This window comes from Anabas testudineus, chromosome 5, assembly GCF_900324465.2.
Source record: "Anabas testudineus chromosome 5, fAnaTes1.2, whole genome shotgun sequence".
Taxonomy (NCBI): Eukaryota; Metazoa; Chordata; class Actinopteri; order Anabantiformes; family Anabantidae; genus Anabas; species Anabas testudineus.
Genome location: NC_046614.1, coordinates 13303254 through 13316650, shown reverse-complemented (window position 1 = coordinate 13316650; position 13397 = coordinate 13303254). Strand labels below are relative to the sequence as shown.

Genomic DNA, 13397 nt, shown 5'->3' with positions numbered 1-13397 from the left:
CAGAGAATAAACAAACACAGAATACAGACAGGGCAATGAATAACTACCAAGAAACAAGAATAAGGTCCCAGAGAATAAAGTCAGGATTATTCAGAAAAAAGCACCACTGGAGAATATTCTCAGTGTCTACACAGAAAACTGGTAAAAATAAAAACACAGTAAAGACTTTTTATTCTGTTCACTCAAAAATGTACAAAGGGACAAGTGGTGACAATAAGGAGACAAAGCAGAAGTGAGGGAGAGGTTAAATACTTCAGTAAGGGATCAGACAAGAAGAGACAGAGTGTGTGTAGGTTTTACTGCCCTTTTCCTATTAAACACCAGTGCCTTTAATATTTCTATTAATAATTTAAATCACCGAATGCATTATTTAAAATAAATGCTTCTAATCCTAAGTTAGAACTGTATATTTAACATATCCATACCCTTTAATTGAAGTAATGATGCATTAATGGAGCATGACCACTAATCATGTTAAATAAATGTTTGTGCCAACCTAACATGACACTACATGATTTTCTTCTACAAAATATCAGTCCACAGTGAAAAGCCACTAGATGGCCCCATAAACAACCAAATACACAATCTGAAGGAAGAATCCGGTTAAAAAACAACAACAATCAAATGCATGAGGACCAATATGTATTGTAGAAACCTTTCTTTCTTTTGATTAAGATTTATTTAAATACAAAATAAAATAAAAAATCATTGTACATATTAACTATCAGTGCCGACTATATTTAAACTATGTACACAAAAGAACATAATCATCATATTTCCACTTTATCAGCAAAACACATCCTCAGTGTGTTTTATCACTGACAGCAGTTGTAACAAAACTGTCTGTCACTTATTGTGACATTTTTGTTACCAGTGTAGAATATGACCCAAGCGGATAATGAACAACCTTTGTCTGTGCAGGAGAAAAAAATACATTATAAACAACTTATTCATTACCAGCTTCAAGAACCTTCAGAACCTTATCAACTGTATCTTCTACTATTTGCTAGCACGTGTTGTTGTTGCTGCTATACTGGTACAGTCTGATCGTTCTGCACAAACACTCTTGTTATATGTTTGAATGGGTGAGCCAGTATTAGTCAGAACAAGAACCATGCTAATCTGAGAAACAGGCAAGGTCACAGTCCTTTAACTTGGCATTCAGAGCGTCTTCAGGCTAATATTAGACTAATTCATTCGTGTGGAGACAAGCATTGAAAAAAAAAACATTTATGAATGAAGGCTAAATTAAAACTTTGTGTAGCAGAAAGGTTTGAGGGTTAAGGTGACCTCTGTGGTCGAACTGATCATCAGGCTTATTATCAGCTCATGAGGACACTTGTGTGCTTTGTTATTGCTTTAGCTTTTACTGCTGTGGTTAGAGTTGTGAATTGTACGATATTCTGTAGTATGCAATTATGTAATTTGAAAATCAGTTATTTTCTCATGCTAATCTTATTTCAGGCACTGTAATCAAACCCTCATTCAAACTATGCTTCTCAGCTGAGGCAAGTCTTGGCTCAGATAATATATAATTTGTAGGTTTGAGGGTTTATAACTACTGACAGAGGATAACGTTAATTCTGACACCATGGAAAGGTGGAAGGTAAATGCAAGATAGGGCCATACTTTACATTTAGAATACATTAAAGGTGAAAGTGACATTTTTGTGCAATTCAAGTAAATACACATAAATAATACATAATTATGTTCCAGTACAATTTAGAAGAGAGCTGACATTACAGACATAATTGTCAGTAACAATAGTTCCTCATTATACTGCCTACCTGCATACTAATTGATATCTTTGCACAGATGTGGTGGTGTGCTCAACAGCCTTTATGCAAAGTTGGTAATATTTTCATTTTTCTGGAAAAAAGAGACGTAATTATGGCTGATATTTGCTGAGCCATTGTGAGGACTGAGGGCTGGGGCGATGTGATAAAGCCTTTTCTGTCACTATAATTCACCTAAGATGAACATTTTAACTAAAGAAATAATAATCAGTTCTGCACATGGAACCGGGTGCATCCAGTGCACTTAATATGCTTAATTTCATTCATTTTTCCCCCTAGCCACCTGATTGGTTGTTAACACAGCTGGAATCTACCAGAAAGAAGAGAAATCACTTCTACTAATGAACCAATGAGTCAAACCTGCTACAAATATACAGACTGTGTGTGAATTCAGCTCAGCTAACCTGTTTTATGTTGTGCAGTGCAGCATAACCCGTCTCCACGGCCTGAGCTATAGATTGGGGACACACACACCCGGCTGCTCGGAATAATGTGTGGGAGCCATATTGAATGATGGGTTGGAGGCAGGTAGATGGAGGAGACAGAGGAAGTGTGGGACTTTTCCCCCTCCCAGCTGAGCCAGTAGCCTTTCAAACCTTCCTGACTGGCCAGCCATTTTACCTCCACCTCCTGTTGCGCCACTGGGGTCAGCTGAAGGTGGACCAGACCAGGTGGAGCTGCTGCACGAAGGAAATATAGAAAGAAAACAAGGGGAAAGATTTACAGTTTGGTCAAGTGAAGCTGATCCAGCTACTTCTAAAGGTCAACTTTCACAATAGAGAAGTAAACAGAAGAAATGTGATGCTTTTAAGTAAAGACAACTGAATTATCTGGAGAAAATAAGATCAGCAAAAGACACAGACTAAACTGAAAGCATACCCTCCTGGGTGCATGCCCTCACTGACATGGCTCTATCTTTTCCGTTCACATGAAGAGCACTGATGGTAACCAGGTACTGAGTATCCGGCTCCAGGCCAGTCAGTACGACAGAGTTTTGCTGGCCGTGTAACACCACAGTCTGGACACGTCCACTTGGTATGGCTCCGTACTCCACCGTGTATCTCTGGACATAAGCCGGCTGCAGGGGACCCCAGCTCACACGGATATGACTAGGGCCAGAGTCTGACACGGAGACGAATGCTGGACTCATAAAATCTAAGACTACCACAGACAAAAGGGACACAGATGAGATGACGACTAACAATGTTAAATTTTAATTGACTCTGATGAGTTTCGGTATGAAACAGACTCTGGGCAACATGGTGCTAAAATATCCAAAAGTAGTTTGAATACCTCTCTTGAAATAAACAGTCACTGTGATCACAGTGTAATTGCTTAAATTGCTGCAATTACACAAGTCAAGGATTGTGTTTATTTGTACTGTAGACAACTGATGCTGCAGTAAATAGCTCCCTAATGGCAGGAATATGTGTATAGCAGAAAAACCAACAACCCTCTTGACATGCTATTAGACTGTTGAATGATTGGGTTTCCAGTTCTCTCTGTCTACTGTATAGGAAACATGAACATTCAAACGTCCATTAACACTAAGCACACACCATCTTCTGAAGACAGTGATAAAACAGTCCTTACGGTGAGACTGTTATGTCAGCTAGTGTAAGACAACTCAGTCTTTCCGTTTTTAGTAAGAAAACACACATTTTAAAATAGGACATTTCTTATTGTCTCACCGGGAAGTGTGGTGAAGTAAACAGTAAGTGTGTTAAACAGCATCAGGTTGGACTCTGGACGGAGAGAAACCATGTAGGTGGTTTCAGGCTGCAGACTGGTCAGTTCTTCTGAGATGGATTCAAAGGAAAGAGTGCGTCTGATCTCAGGATCCCTTTGCAACACAGACTGGTACCAGAGTTCATAGTAACCACTGTCTGTTTTCAGAATAGGATGCCACTTAAGCACAGCACTGTGGGAAGTCACGTCAACCACACGCAGCTGTTCTGTACAAATAATTTCTATAGAGAAAATGAGATGAGAAAGAGAGAGAGAGGTGAAGGCAGGCAGACAGACAGAGATCATCTACAGAAATACGAGGAATAATCATATAAAAATAATTGATCTGCCTTGGAGCTACTGCTTCTACTAACACATTTCAAACACACACAACCACACACACATACTGATGATAGCCTTCAACATGTCCTCCTTTATGATGTTGATGTCATCAAAGTCCACAAAGAAGAGGTGAGACTCGATTGGAGGAGACACCGCACGCTGCAACACCTGGTAGTTGGCATGTATCGTGGACACGATTAGAACAGAAACTCCACGTGCCTTCAGCTCAGACATCGGCTTGTCCACGTCTCCAGGGTCCACACCATCAGTCAGCCACAGCAGTACCTTTGGTACGTTCTTCTGTGTCTCTGTCAGGACTTTCTGGGCTATCCGAAGTGCTGTCTCAGTGTTAGTGTCTCCCTGCATCTGGCTGACACGCAGCAAAGCTTCCTGAAGACTTTGCTGATCGTGGTGGACATCCAGACCAAAGTCCAGGTTTGGTTTGCTGCTCACCTGCAGAAGCCCGACTCTCACGTGACCACGGCCCAGTGAGAAGGGGCTAACCAGCTCTGCAGCAAATTGTACCAGGCGAGAGAACTCATGGTTTGTTACACTTCCTGAAGAGTCCAGCAAAAGCAGAATATCTCCTTCACACCAGGTTCTCACTGTGGACAACAGGTGAAGAATACACAAAGAAAATTTAATATGTGGTTGCTATGTAAACCTTTTACCAATCTCTTAACTGACAGGGTAAAACTATGTAGTTTATAAGTGACAATACACAATGTTAAACTGTATTTTTCCATTTACGGTGAACTAAAACTGAAAATACATTTTTTCCATTTTGCATAAACTAATATAGAAAACCTGTTAAGAGTGGTTTACTTACACATCTAGCATTTGAAAACCAAAATAAGCTTTAACTTAATGCCATTTTGACAACAGATCCTGTATTTAATCCTATTCAGTGTATTTTGGTTTCCACAAACTCCTGAGGGACATCTGGCTGCTCAGTCTAGTTTCTAAATGCTCAACATGTGTCACCAGCTACTGTAGACACTAACAGTGTCCTTGTGCTCTTTGGTTGTAGGGTTTCAGAGCTTTGTTTTATGGTAATTATCTGTGGGTTAGAAACAATGTATTTTGAAGTATAATTCAAAATACATTGTGACTACATATGATACTAAAAAGTGCTGGCATTATTGATAATCTTCATGTCATAGTCACGTTAATATATTTTTAGCCATTTATGGTAAGAATGCAGAGGTATTAAAGACCAGACTGACCTAAATAATGGCCTAAATGTAGTCACAGCGCTTGGGGACATATTAATATAAAGAATGACAGACATTAACAGGTATATGAGATGTCTTGTTTCATGCATAACACATGAGTGCTGAGAGCAATCTGCTGCACAGCTCACTCTGTATGAAAACATGGCAACGATATTGCATTGAGAATACTATGCTGATGATTTATAGTAAAGAACCAGGAGCATTGGTCATAAGAGGCGATTTGTCATATTCTCATTTGGATTTATCTTATGTAATCTGTGTGTGATTTAAACTGTGGATCAAGGAGTTAAAAGAGAGAACAAGAGGAGAAAGAGCAACTACATCTTGTCTTTTGTTCATCTGAATGCACACGTACTAGTTTCTCTGTTATGTGACACTTCACCATTTCTCAGAAGCAGTCTTGCTGTCATCAAAATGTCGTCTTACCAGAATAATTTTCAATGAAAAGAATCAGCTGTACCTACAAGGATCATCCTGCACCATTAGATAGATGTGTCCGGTGCATCTGGTGACTCACTCATCTGTTCCTCCGGGAAACCAAGAATCTTTCATAATAATCCTGCTCAGTCAATGTCACTTTTGTGATAGTTGGTGCCTATAATTCTTATAAGCTAGAAATCTCAGCAGCGTTAGTTTCTAGAATGAATTTGAAGTTGAATAAATTCACCACGTAGCCTTTTCTAATTTGTTATCCACATTTTGAATACATCTGCTTTACTGCAAAACATTTTACATATCGCTCACACTTCTCAGCGCTTTCCATTCACACTACCTCGGCAGAGCACACCCATTATTTTATTGCAGCAATGCTCCATAATCATTACACTTTTACAGGGAGGCAGGAAATAAAGCGGTAGGAAAATAAAAAGGCTGTGAGGAAATGAGGGCGAACAGGGTAATCAGATGAAGAGGCATCAGCCAGCATCTTAATGAAACACCAAAACTTACAGAGATTACAGAGGGGAGAGTTGCTTCAGGGGGAAAAGGAAGAAGCTTTGGCAAAGTGTAAAAGTTTCTCTACATAGTGTCAGACGCCGAAGAGACAAGGAAAATGAGACTTCAATGTAGAAGTGAGACAGAAAATGAGAGGACATGGTTGGGTTAGAGTTGTTGATGAATGTGTGGTGGACTTTGCATTTGTCACCAGTAAAAGTACATGACTGTGTGTGTGTGTGTGTGTGAGAGAGAGAACTGAGCATGTCATCTGTCATTTAATTGGTTTCAAGCAGTGCCAAGGCTGTATGCCACACTACAGAGTCGCACAGATGAATGAAAAATATGTTAATGTTTCCTGTGAAGTTCACTGAGTGCGCTGTCAGACAGGCAGCAGACAGATGGTGGAGAATCCAGTCTGATCAGCATCAGCGCAGGCTACTCCTAAACTCGGGCTGACCTAAAACCTTTTACACACAAACGGGTTGTTATATTGCTGCCTTTTAAACATTTCCTGCAGAAAAGTGAAACACTGAATAAATAAAAATTAACTTTATTAACAATTGACCTGCTACTTTTTCTGGTAGGTGGATTTTGTTATCTGCCTTCTTCTGTTTATAGTTTCATTTCAGGTTTGCAGTGTAGAGCCATGAGAGTGGTACTGTTCCTCTTATCTAACTCCTGGAGAGAAACTGAACAAGTGCATTTTACAAAATGACAAATCATTTTTTGAAGACCCACTGCTTTTTATCAGATTTATGAAAGTCATTATGCTGGCATGGCATCACTTATATATTGGATCCATGTGTATCCACATTGCTTATTTCCTTTTCTAATTTACCGAACTGTGCATGTATCTCCTGCTTGCTCTGTTTATCTTCTACTGGACTCAACAAAACAACTATACTACTAAAACTAGAGTACTTGGTTCATTATTTTACACAGTCAATATGGACACATTGTTTTAACCTGAAGAATGACAAATAGAAAATGTCTGTAATTTTCTGTACATCATCATTAAAGTTTAGAAGTTCACAGTAGGTTTTGTGTTGATTTCACTCAGCTGGTGTGGATTATTTTTTCCCATCATTTGGACACCTTGTCTGGTCTAAAATACAGATTTGTTGAGTGCAAATAATGACACTAGCACCATCACTGCCCAGCATCAAAAGCACTGAGCAGAAACAAAATGCACCTACAGCTCTTTGTGCTGTCAAAGCTCCAACCCACATCTACACCAAACAACCAGTTTTGTTGGCTCCACCAATTTTCCACATAGAAGTCAGGAGCTGTCATGTAGGATAATGTTTAACTTGCTAAATGGCTGCATTATAATGCATTTCATGGCTGCGTTAAGACATCAATCTTAGAGACTACAGCATGACCAACTAAGGTTGCATTATTGGAAATGTAGGATGTAGGTGTTTGTAAGTTTGAGCATTACTAGGAAACAAAGGTCTGGATGTTTCAGACTCTTCTACTCTATCCCTTACTGGTCCTCCAACTCTACAGATCCAATAATGTATTTGGTCTCTGAACTTCATCTACACAGACCAGACCTGACACAGACTAGAATATCTCAAACACCTTTAGTACAGGTTCATTTGGTGTCTTTTATATCAGAGACCTGTGACAAAAATCTGACAGGACCTACTGCAAGAAGAACTCTCAGAAAATAAGGTGCATTTTTGTACCTTTAGGGGCACAATGTCTTGTTACTGGGGAAGTACCACAATAAGTACTTTTACATTTGACAAAGGGGAACTTATTTACACTCCTGTCATTTGTACCTTATAGGACCAGCCTTGAACCTCTGATGGCAACCTTGTACCTTTATTTAATGGTACTAAAGAGGACCTTTAAAAGGGGTATAAGATTGCTTTTTACAGGGTACAATGTTAATACTAGTATAGTATCTGTAGACAAATCATGAAGTATGTCCCTTAACTTATAATTGGCAGGTTCATATTAAGCTTTTTATTCAGATATGAACATCAACAACATTCATACATACAGTATGCAGGTGATAAGCTACAGGTAGCATCATCCTCAAAATATACAGCAATAAATTAAAAATAAAAACAAATAACAATTGAACAGACATGTTCACATCTACAATACTTTGGCATGAATAAGCCCGATGAGTTGAATTATTTCATCATGAGCCAACATAATGGAGCATTTGGAGTCCTGATAAGTCCTGATTTATTTGCCTAGTGACACTTACTGGCAGAGGTTGGTCAAAATACATTTGAAGAAAGATCAAAGTGTTCTTTGTGTCTTGGATTGCAGGTGAGGCATGTGCAGAAAAATTAGATGATCCTTTTTCAGTTATTGAACTTCAACACAGCTCGAAGCTGCCCACTTTCATTGGGTGTAAATGGGTGATTGAGTTCTCCAAGCGAAAACCAATTTCCTGTCTTGGTCAGTTAAATTTTAGGATCACACTATTCAAAACAACAAGGAACAAGAAAATAAATCGACAATGTTGTGCATGAGTGTTAACTGTTCACATAACCATGTCAGTCACTTCTAAGGTTAAAGTCGGAAATATACTGTTTTTGGTTTGTTCAAGGTTACTGAAACCAACGCTCACTCTCAGTGAAACTAATACAAATGTGATTTGTGCACCTAAAATAGTTTTTTGTTTTCCAGCCTGTATCTACTTCATTAATTTTGGACCAGCACACTACTAGTGAACGTCTCATTCTCACGACAAGAAAGAGTTAAAGGATTTAACTTGGTGCATGTACTACACTTACATAGAGCAGGAAATATTACTACACTGGCAGGAAACCCAACTACCATTTTTATATACATTTCTCTTGCCCCGGTGGGTTTACGGTTACTTCTTACCTACCCACGGTCACGCCATGCAATCTTTGTATAAAGAGACAGACCTGATTGAACTGCAAAATTCTGAGAAAGAATATAACAAGCAAAAACACCCCAATCAACTTACAAGAGTGTACAGATTTTTCAAGGCACACACTCCTTAATTTTATTAAATAAAAGAAGTGTTCTCCAGGAATTTTGGGCAAAATTAGGCTCTGCAACAAACCAAGAAGCACTTTTTCTAAAGTTCATATTCACCAACTAGAAACCACAAAGAGAGACACAAGAAGAGACTTGAATTGCTAATCCAATTGCCAAATGTCACTGCACATCTGATTTTATCTTATGAGTCTGAAAATCAAACCGCTTTAATATAACTTGTGTGTTCACTCTTTTATCAGGATGACAACTAGACAAATAATATGAACCAGCTGCAACCAAAGTACCCTGCAGGCTTAGGGCAAGACCAGTCATAATGTGCCACTAAAATCTATAGGCCATAAGTATTAACCTATCCTTACACTTGAATACAACCTAAGTGGTTCATACATTCTGCTAAGCTTAAATTTTTTTTATGCTGAGATGAATTAAGAGTAAGAAAATATGTACCACTTACCTTTGACACAACTATTTGACTTGTAATTGTAACTTGTAACTCTTCCTGCATCTCACTTTGTCATTATGAATCAGAGATGCTCCACTGTGGTTTAAGCCTCAGATAAATTACATGTCACATGTGCCCGCTGAAACAGAAACATCAATTACACGTTAGCTGTAAAGGTTTTGTTTGCACCAACACACTTTTATTATTATTACTACTGTCTACTTCATCTTAGAAACAAATTAGCTAACTAAATTTTACCTGCTTCTTGACAAATCATTTAAAGGAGTCATGTTATGCAACCATACTCTGTGTGCCATCTTCCACATCATACCTGGAGAAAAGGGGGAAACAGAGAAAGATGAAATTGCTGCTAACTTGACTACAACACAGCCAAGACCAAGTTAATTTAACTAGGTAGATAACATTAGCTGTATGTACAATATATATTTACAGTATTATCTTCATTTACTTTCGTTGCATCCTCCTCATTTAGCTCACATATTAGTCCAACTCTGAATCCAAGGTTAAAATATTCGCGCCGTTCTAGTAAGTGGGGGTAGGAGGTGCTAATGTTAACCTGAGTAAGGTTAGCCAGCAAGCTAACGCTGCACCTGCCATTTCACATTATTATATTACCAAGGTAAAAGAGCTCTAACGCTACGTGTAATTTGACATTAGACAGGGAAGTCGGACACAACATACAGTATTTCTACGTAACGTTACATCTACAGCCACTATTTCATCATTCTACTACTACGACTACAACGTCTAGCGCGCCAAGATTAGCTAGCGTGCTAACCATTAGCTAGCGCACACTAATGTTAGCTAATGCTAACCTTTTGTCAACTAACTCCAGTTACAATTTCGACTCACCTCTCAGTCCAAGACTTTGACTTCGGTCTCCTCTATATCTGTTCGGGTTATGTTTTAAGATCTCAGTTGAGGATTAGGATGGGAGTTGTCTAACTTTCAGGCCAAAAGGTAGAACAAGCTTAAGTTAGCTATGGTAAACCAACCAATCACTGCCGCTCTAACTACTTGTCTGTTCACATGAACCAATCAAATGTCGCGAACTTCCGACCTCCAACAACAACAACAACAATAATAATAATCATCATAATAATACAATTTTCTGCAACAAAAGAGCCTCAAAAGACAAATTGGACGAGCAGTTTCACTTTCTTATTATTCCTATTTGTTAGTCTGGAAAAAAATATTGCTAGATAATAATGTTACTGACAATTCAGCTGCATATGTGTGCGTGTGTGTGTGTGTGTGTGTTGTTTTTAATTTGTTTACAGTCAGTAGTACAACATTTATTAAAGAATTGTAATAGGCATTTTTTACATTAAAAAAAATTGTTTCAACAGTACTGAATATAGCCTGCTACCTTTTTTGGGCTAGCGCAGATTGTCTTCAGCTATTGTAACTTAATTGAAGAAATTATACATAGAGGTACCTTTTACTGCTAAAGAACATATATGTACCTTTTTGAACCTCATACAGTTACCTTGAGGTCCATTGAGCCCTACGGGGTACATTAGTGTAGGATATCAGCTGCTCAACAAGTCCTTTGTTATGTTTTTCATCTGGTAACATGCCAAATGTTTACTGTCATAAAATATGCACCCTGCTGATTTCAGCATTGTCTTGCTGAAATCAGCAGGGCCTCCCCTGAGAAGAGGTCTACTGCGTGGCAGCACATATTGCTGCCAGACCTGTATAAATCATTCATTATTAGTTGTGATCTTGCATATGTGCAAGCTACCAATGCTGTTTTTTAAAGAATGAAAAATAACCAAACATTAATTAATAAAACCATAATAATCAATAATGTGTACATTGTATTATATTGTATTATATTGCTGGATTATGACTTAGCACCATTACATACACATGTAAGTAGAATTTCAATCTTACTACTTGTGTAATATAAGAAAAACACAATAAATTGAAATACTTAAGTGACAACACTTTTAAAGCTGCAGTGAATGTACTGCACACGTGAGCCAATGCAGATAAATATCACTTTTTATGCTGTGTCCTATATCAGTGATTATTTTCCTACAGCCATTATGGTGATTACAGACCACTGTGTTGGAATAAAATGACACATGCTCAACTGTAATGAAGCTCTATAGTTAGGTCCATGTGACAACTTGCTGAAAACAGGCTGCCTGTGGAAATGATCCTGGCCTGGTTACATGTCAAGTTAACAAGTGATTGTTAACCCGCTTTTCTGACTCCTTTGCAATAATTTACAACAGTGTTTCAGTGTTATATTTACTATAAAGAAAAATAAAGTCGTGTTAGGGTGAATCAGAATAACTATTAACGTGACACGTGTTGTGAGGGGTGTTTAACTTTCAGCCCAGACTCCATTTACAAAATATATATATTTTATTTAATCTAAATCCAAAGACAAATAAGATTACAACTTGTCGACTTTGTGTTTGAGAATCACGTCGTTCGTACCCATACCTGTACCTCCTCTGGTTCTGATTCCTATCTGTTGGGCAGCTCATGTTATCAACTCACCTGTGGCAGGTTCAGTAAATTGCAGGTTGCTCCGCTGCAATACCGCCAGGAGAAAGACGCAGCGAAATAAAAGGCACTTCATCCTTTTCAGGCAGCTAAAAAAAACAAAAACAAAACAGGAATCTGATTAGAAACAAAACAATCAGGGGGAACGACAGATACCGGATCTCCCCTCACCGGTTCCCATCACACTGATCGCTGTCTGTGAGGTTTCAGCAGCTCTGTCGCTCCGATGGGAACTTTTCCTCAGAAACACCTGCGTCATTCATACTCACTGTGTTTGAGCGGTGCAGTCATTTCTTCAAGACACGTCTCTGCTTCATGACTGTGCACTTCACCGTCTAGTGTGGATTACTCCTCCTCCAGCTCCACTTTCTTTTTGCTGGATGTTACGATTTTAAAACCACCACTACAACACATTTAATCACACGGATCTCTGTGTGTGTACATTCACCCACTGGACCAGAGGGAGACACATGCAACAACAACTTCCCGTAAGAATAATCTCTTCATAACCATGCCAGAATGAACGGTCTGCTGCCAGAGATGTGACCTCATCTGTTTGGTACAGTGTGTTGTGCTGGAGGCATGAATGTCTGAAACAATGAAACTGGGCACAGACTTGTAAAAGGCCTCTAGTCCTCCCACACATCTGCAAACCCCACAAAATGAAAGAAATACACCATGACTATAACTTAGTGATGCACCTGTTGCAGTTGTGCAAACTTCTTTGTGGTCATTGTGGGAGTTTTTGCGGACATTTGTGATTGTTTTGGTGGCTGGTTTCTTTTCTGGTTGTGCACCTCTTTTTGAGTATACCTTGATTCACATTGTAACAGTGAGTTCATACAGATGTGAGCCCTGTTCCTCTGACCTTCATGCCTGATTATTAATTCATCCATGTCTAGAACAATACTTGGTGAAACTGCTCTATTTTCTGCAAGATACCCTGGAGGCAACTCAAGCTGACCATAAAAACTAAAGCTCACTTTGGGAAACAGTAACAGGGACTTGTTACACATGTTTGGATTGAGCACCAGCAAAGAAAACCACACAGCAATTCCCCAAGACTGGATTACAGTAAATACCACAGCTCCCATTTATCACAAAGATAACTCAAGTGTAGACTATTCACAAGCATTTAGTACAGGTGAATACAATAGGACCCACATCCCTGTCTCACCTCTGTGTGTGTGTGTGTGTGTAACAAGATAAAGATAAAAGGCTTATTAAATGGAGGTCACTGACTGAATATTCCCTCTTGTGATGAGAGCGCCCTGCATGCGCCTGCTGCCAAAGAGCATCTGTTAATTTATTTGAAACTAATGTTGATTATCAAGATGTGCCTGAATTATTCCATATTTCAAACAGAAGAGAGTTCAGGTG

General features: G+C 38.8%; 1 protein-coding gene and 1 long non-coding RNA gene across 4 annotated transcripts; both read right to left on the bottom strand.

Annotated features, from left to right (window-relative positions):
• Nucleotides 1-319: 319 nt before the first annotated feature.
• On the bottom strand, nucleotides 320-12644 carry LOC113154239 (von Willebrand factor A domain-containing protein 1). Of its 3 annotated transcripts, none has more exons than XM_026348327.1 (6): nucleotides 12287-12644; nucleotides 12012-12106; nucleotides 3932-4471; nucleotides 3488-3766; nucleotides 2676-2957; nucleotides 320-2476 (listed from the first exon to the last, which is right to left on the bottom strand). In XM_026348327.1, the coding sequence occupies exons 2-6, from the start codon at nucleotides 12091-12093 to the stop codon at nucleotides 2196-2198; spliced, it is 1464 nt and encodes a 487-aa protein (XP_026204112.1). In that variant the 5' UTR covers nucleotides 12094-12106; nucleotides 12287-12644; the 3' UTR covers nucleotides 320-2195. The 3 variants fall into 3 exon arrangements, with proteins under 3 accessions (XP_026204112.1, XP_026204111.1, XP_026204113.1); XM_026348326.1 differs by lacking the exon at nucleotides 12287-12644 and adding an exon at nucleotides 12189-12261; XM_026348328.1 differs by lacking the exon at nucleotides 12287-12644 and adding an exon at nucleotides 12189-12261 and having other exon boundaries at nucleotides 320-2473.
• LOC113154267 lies at nucleotides 8037-10459 on the bottom strand. The gene is made up of 4 exons (XR_003298017.1): nucleotides 10347-10459; nucleotides 9732-9804; nucleotides 9486-9612; nucleotides 8037-8481 (listed from the first exon to the last, which is right to left on the bottom strand). It is a non-coding gene; the product is annotated as an uncharacterized LOC113154267 (long non-coding RNA).
• Nucleotides 12645-13397: the final 753 nt, after the last annotated feature.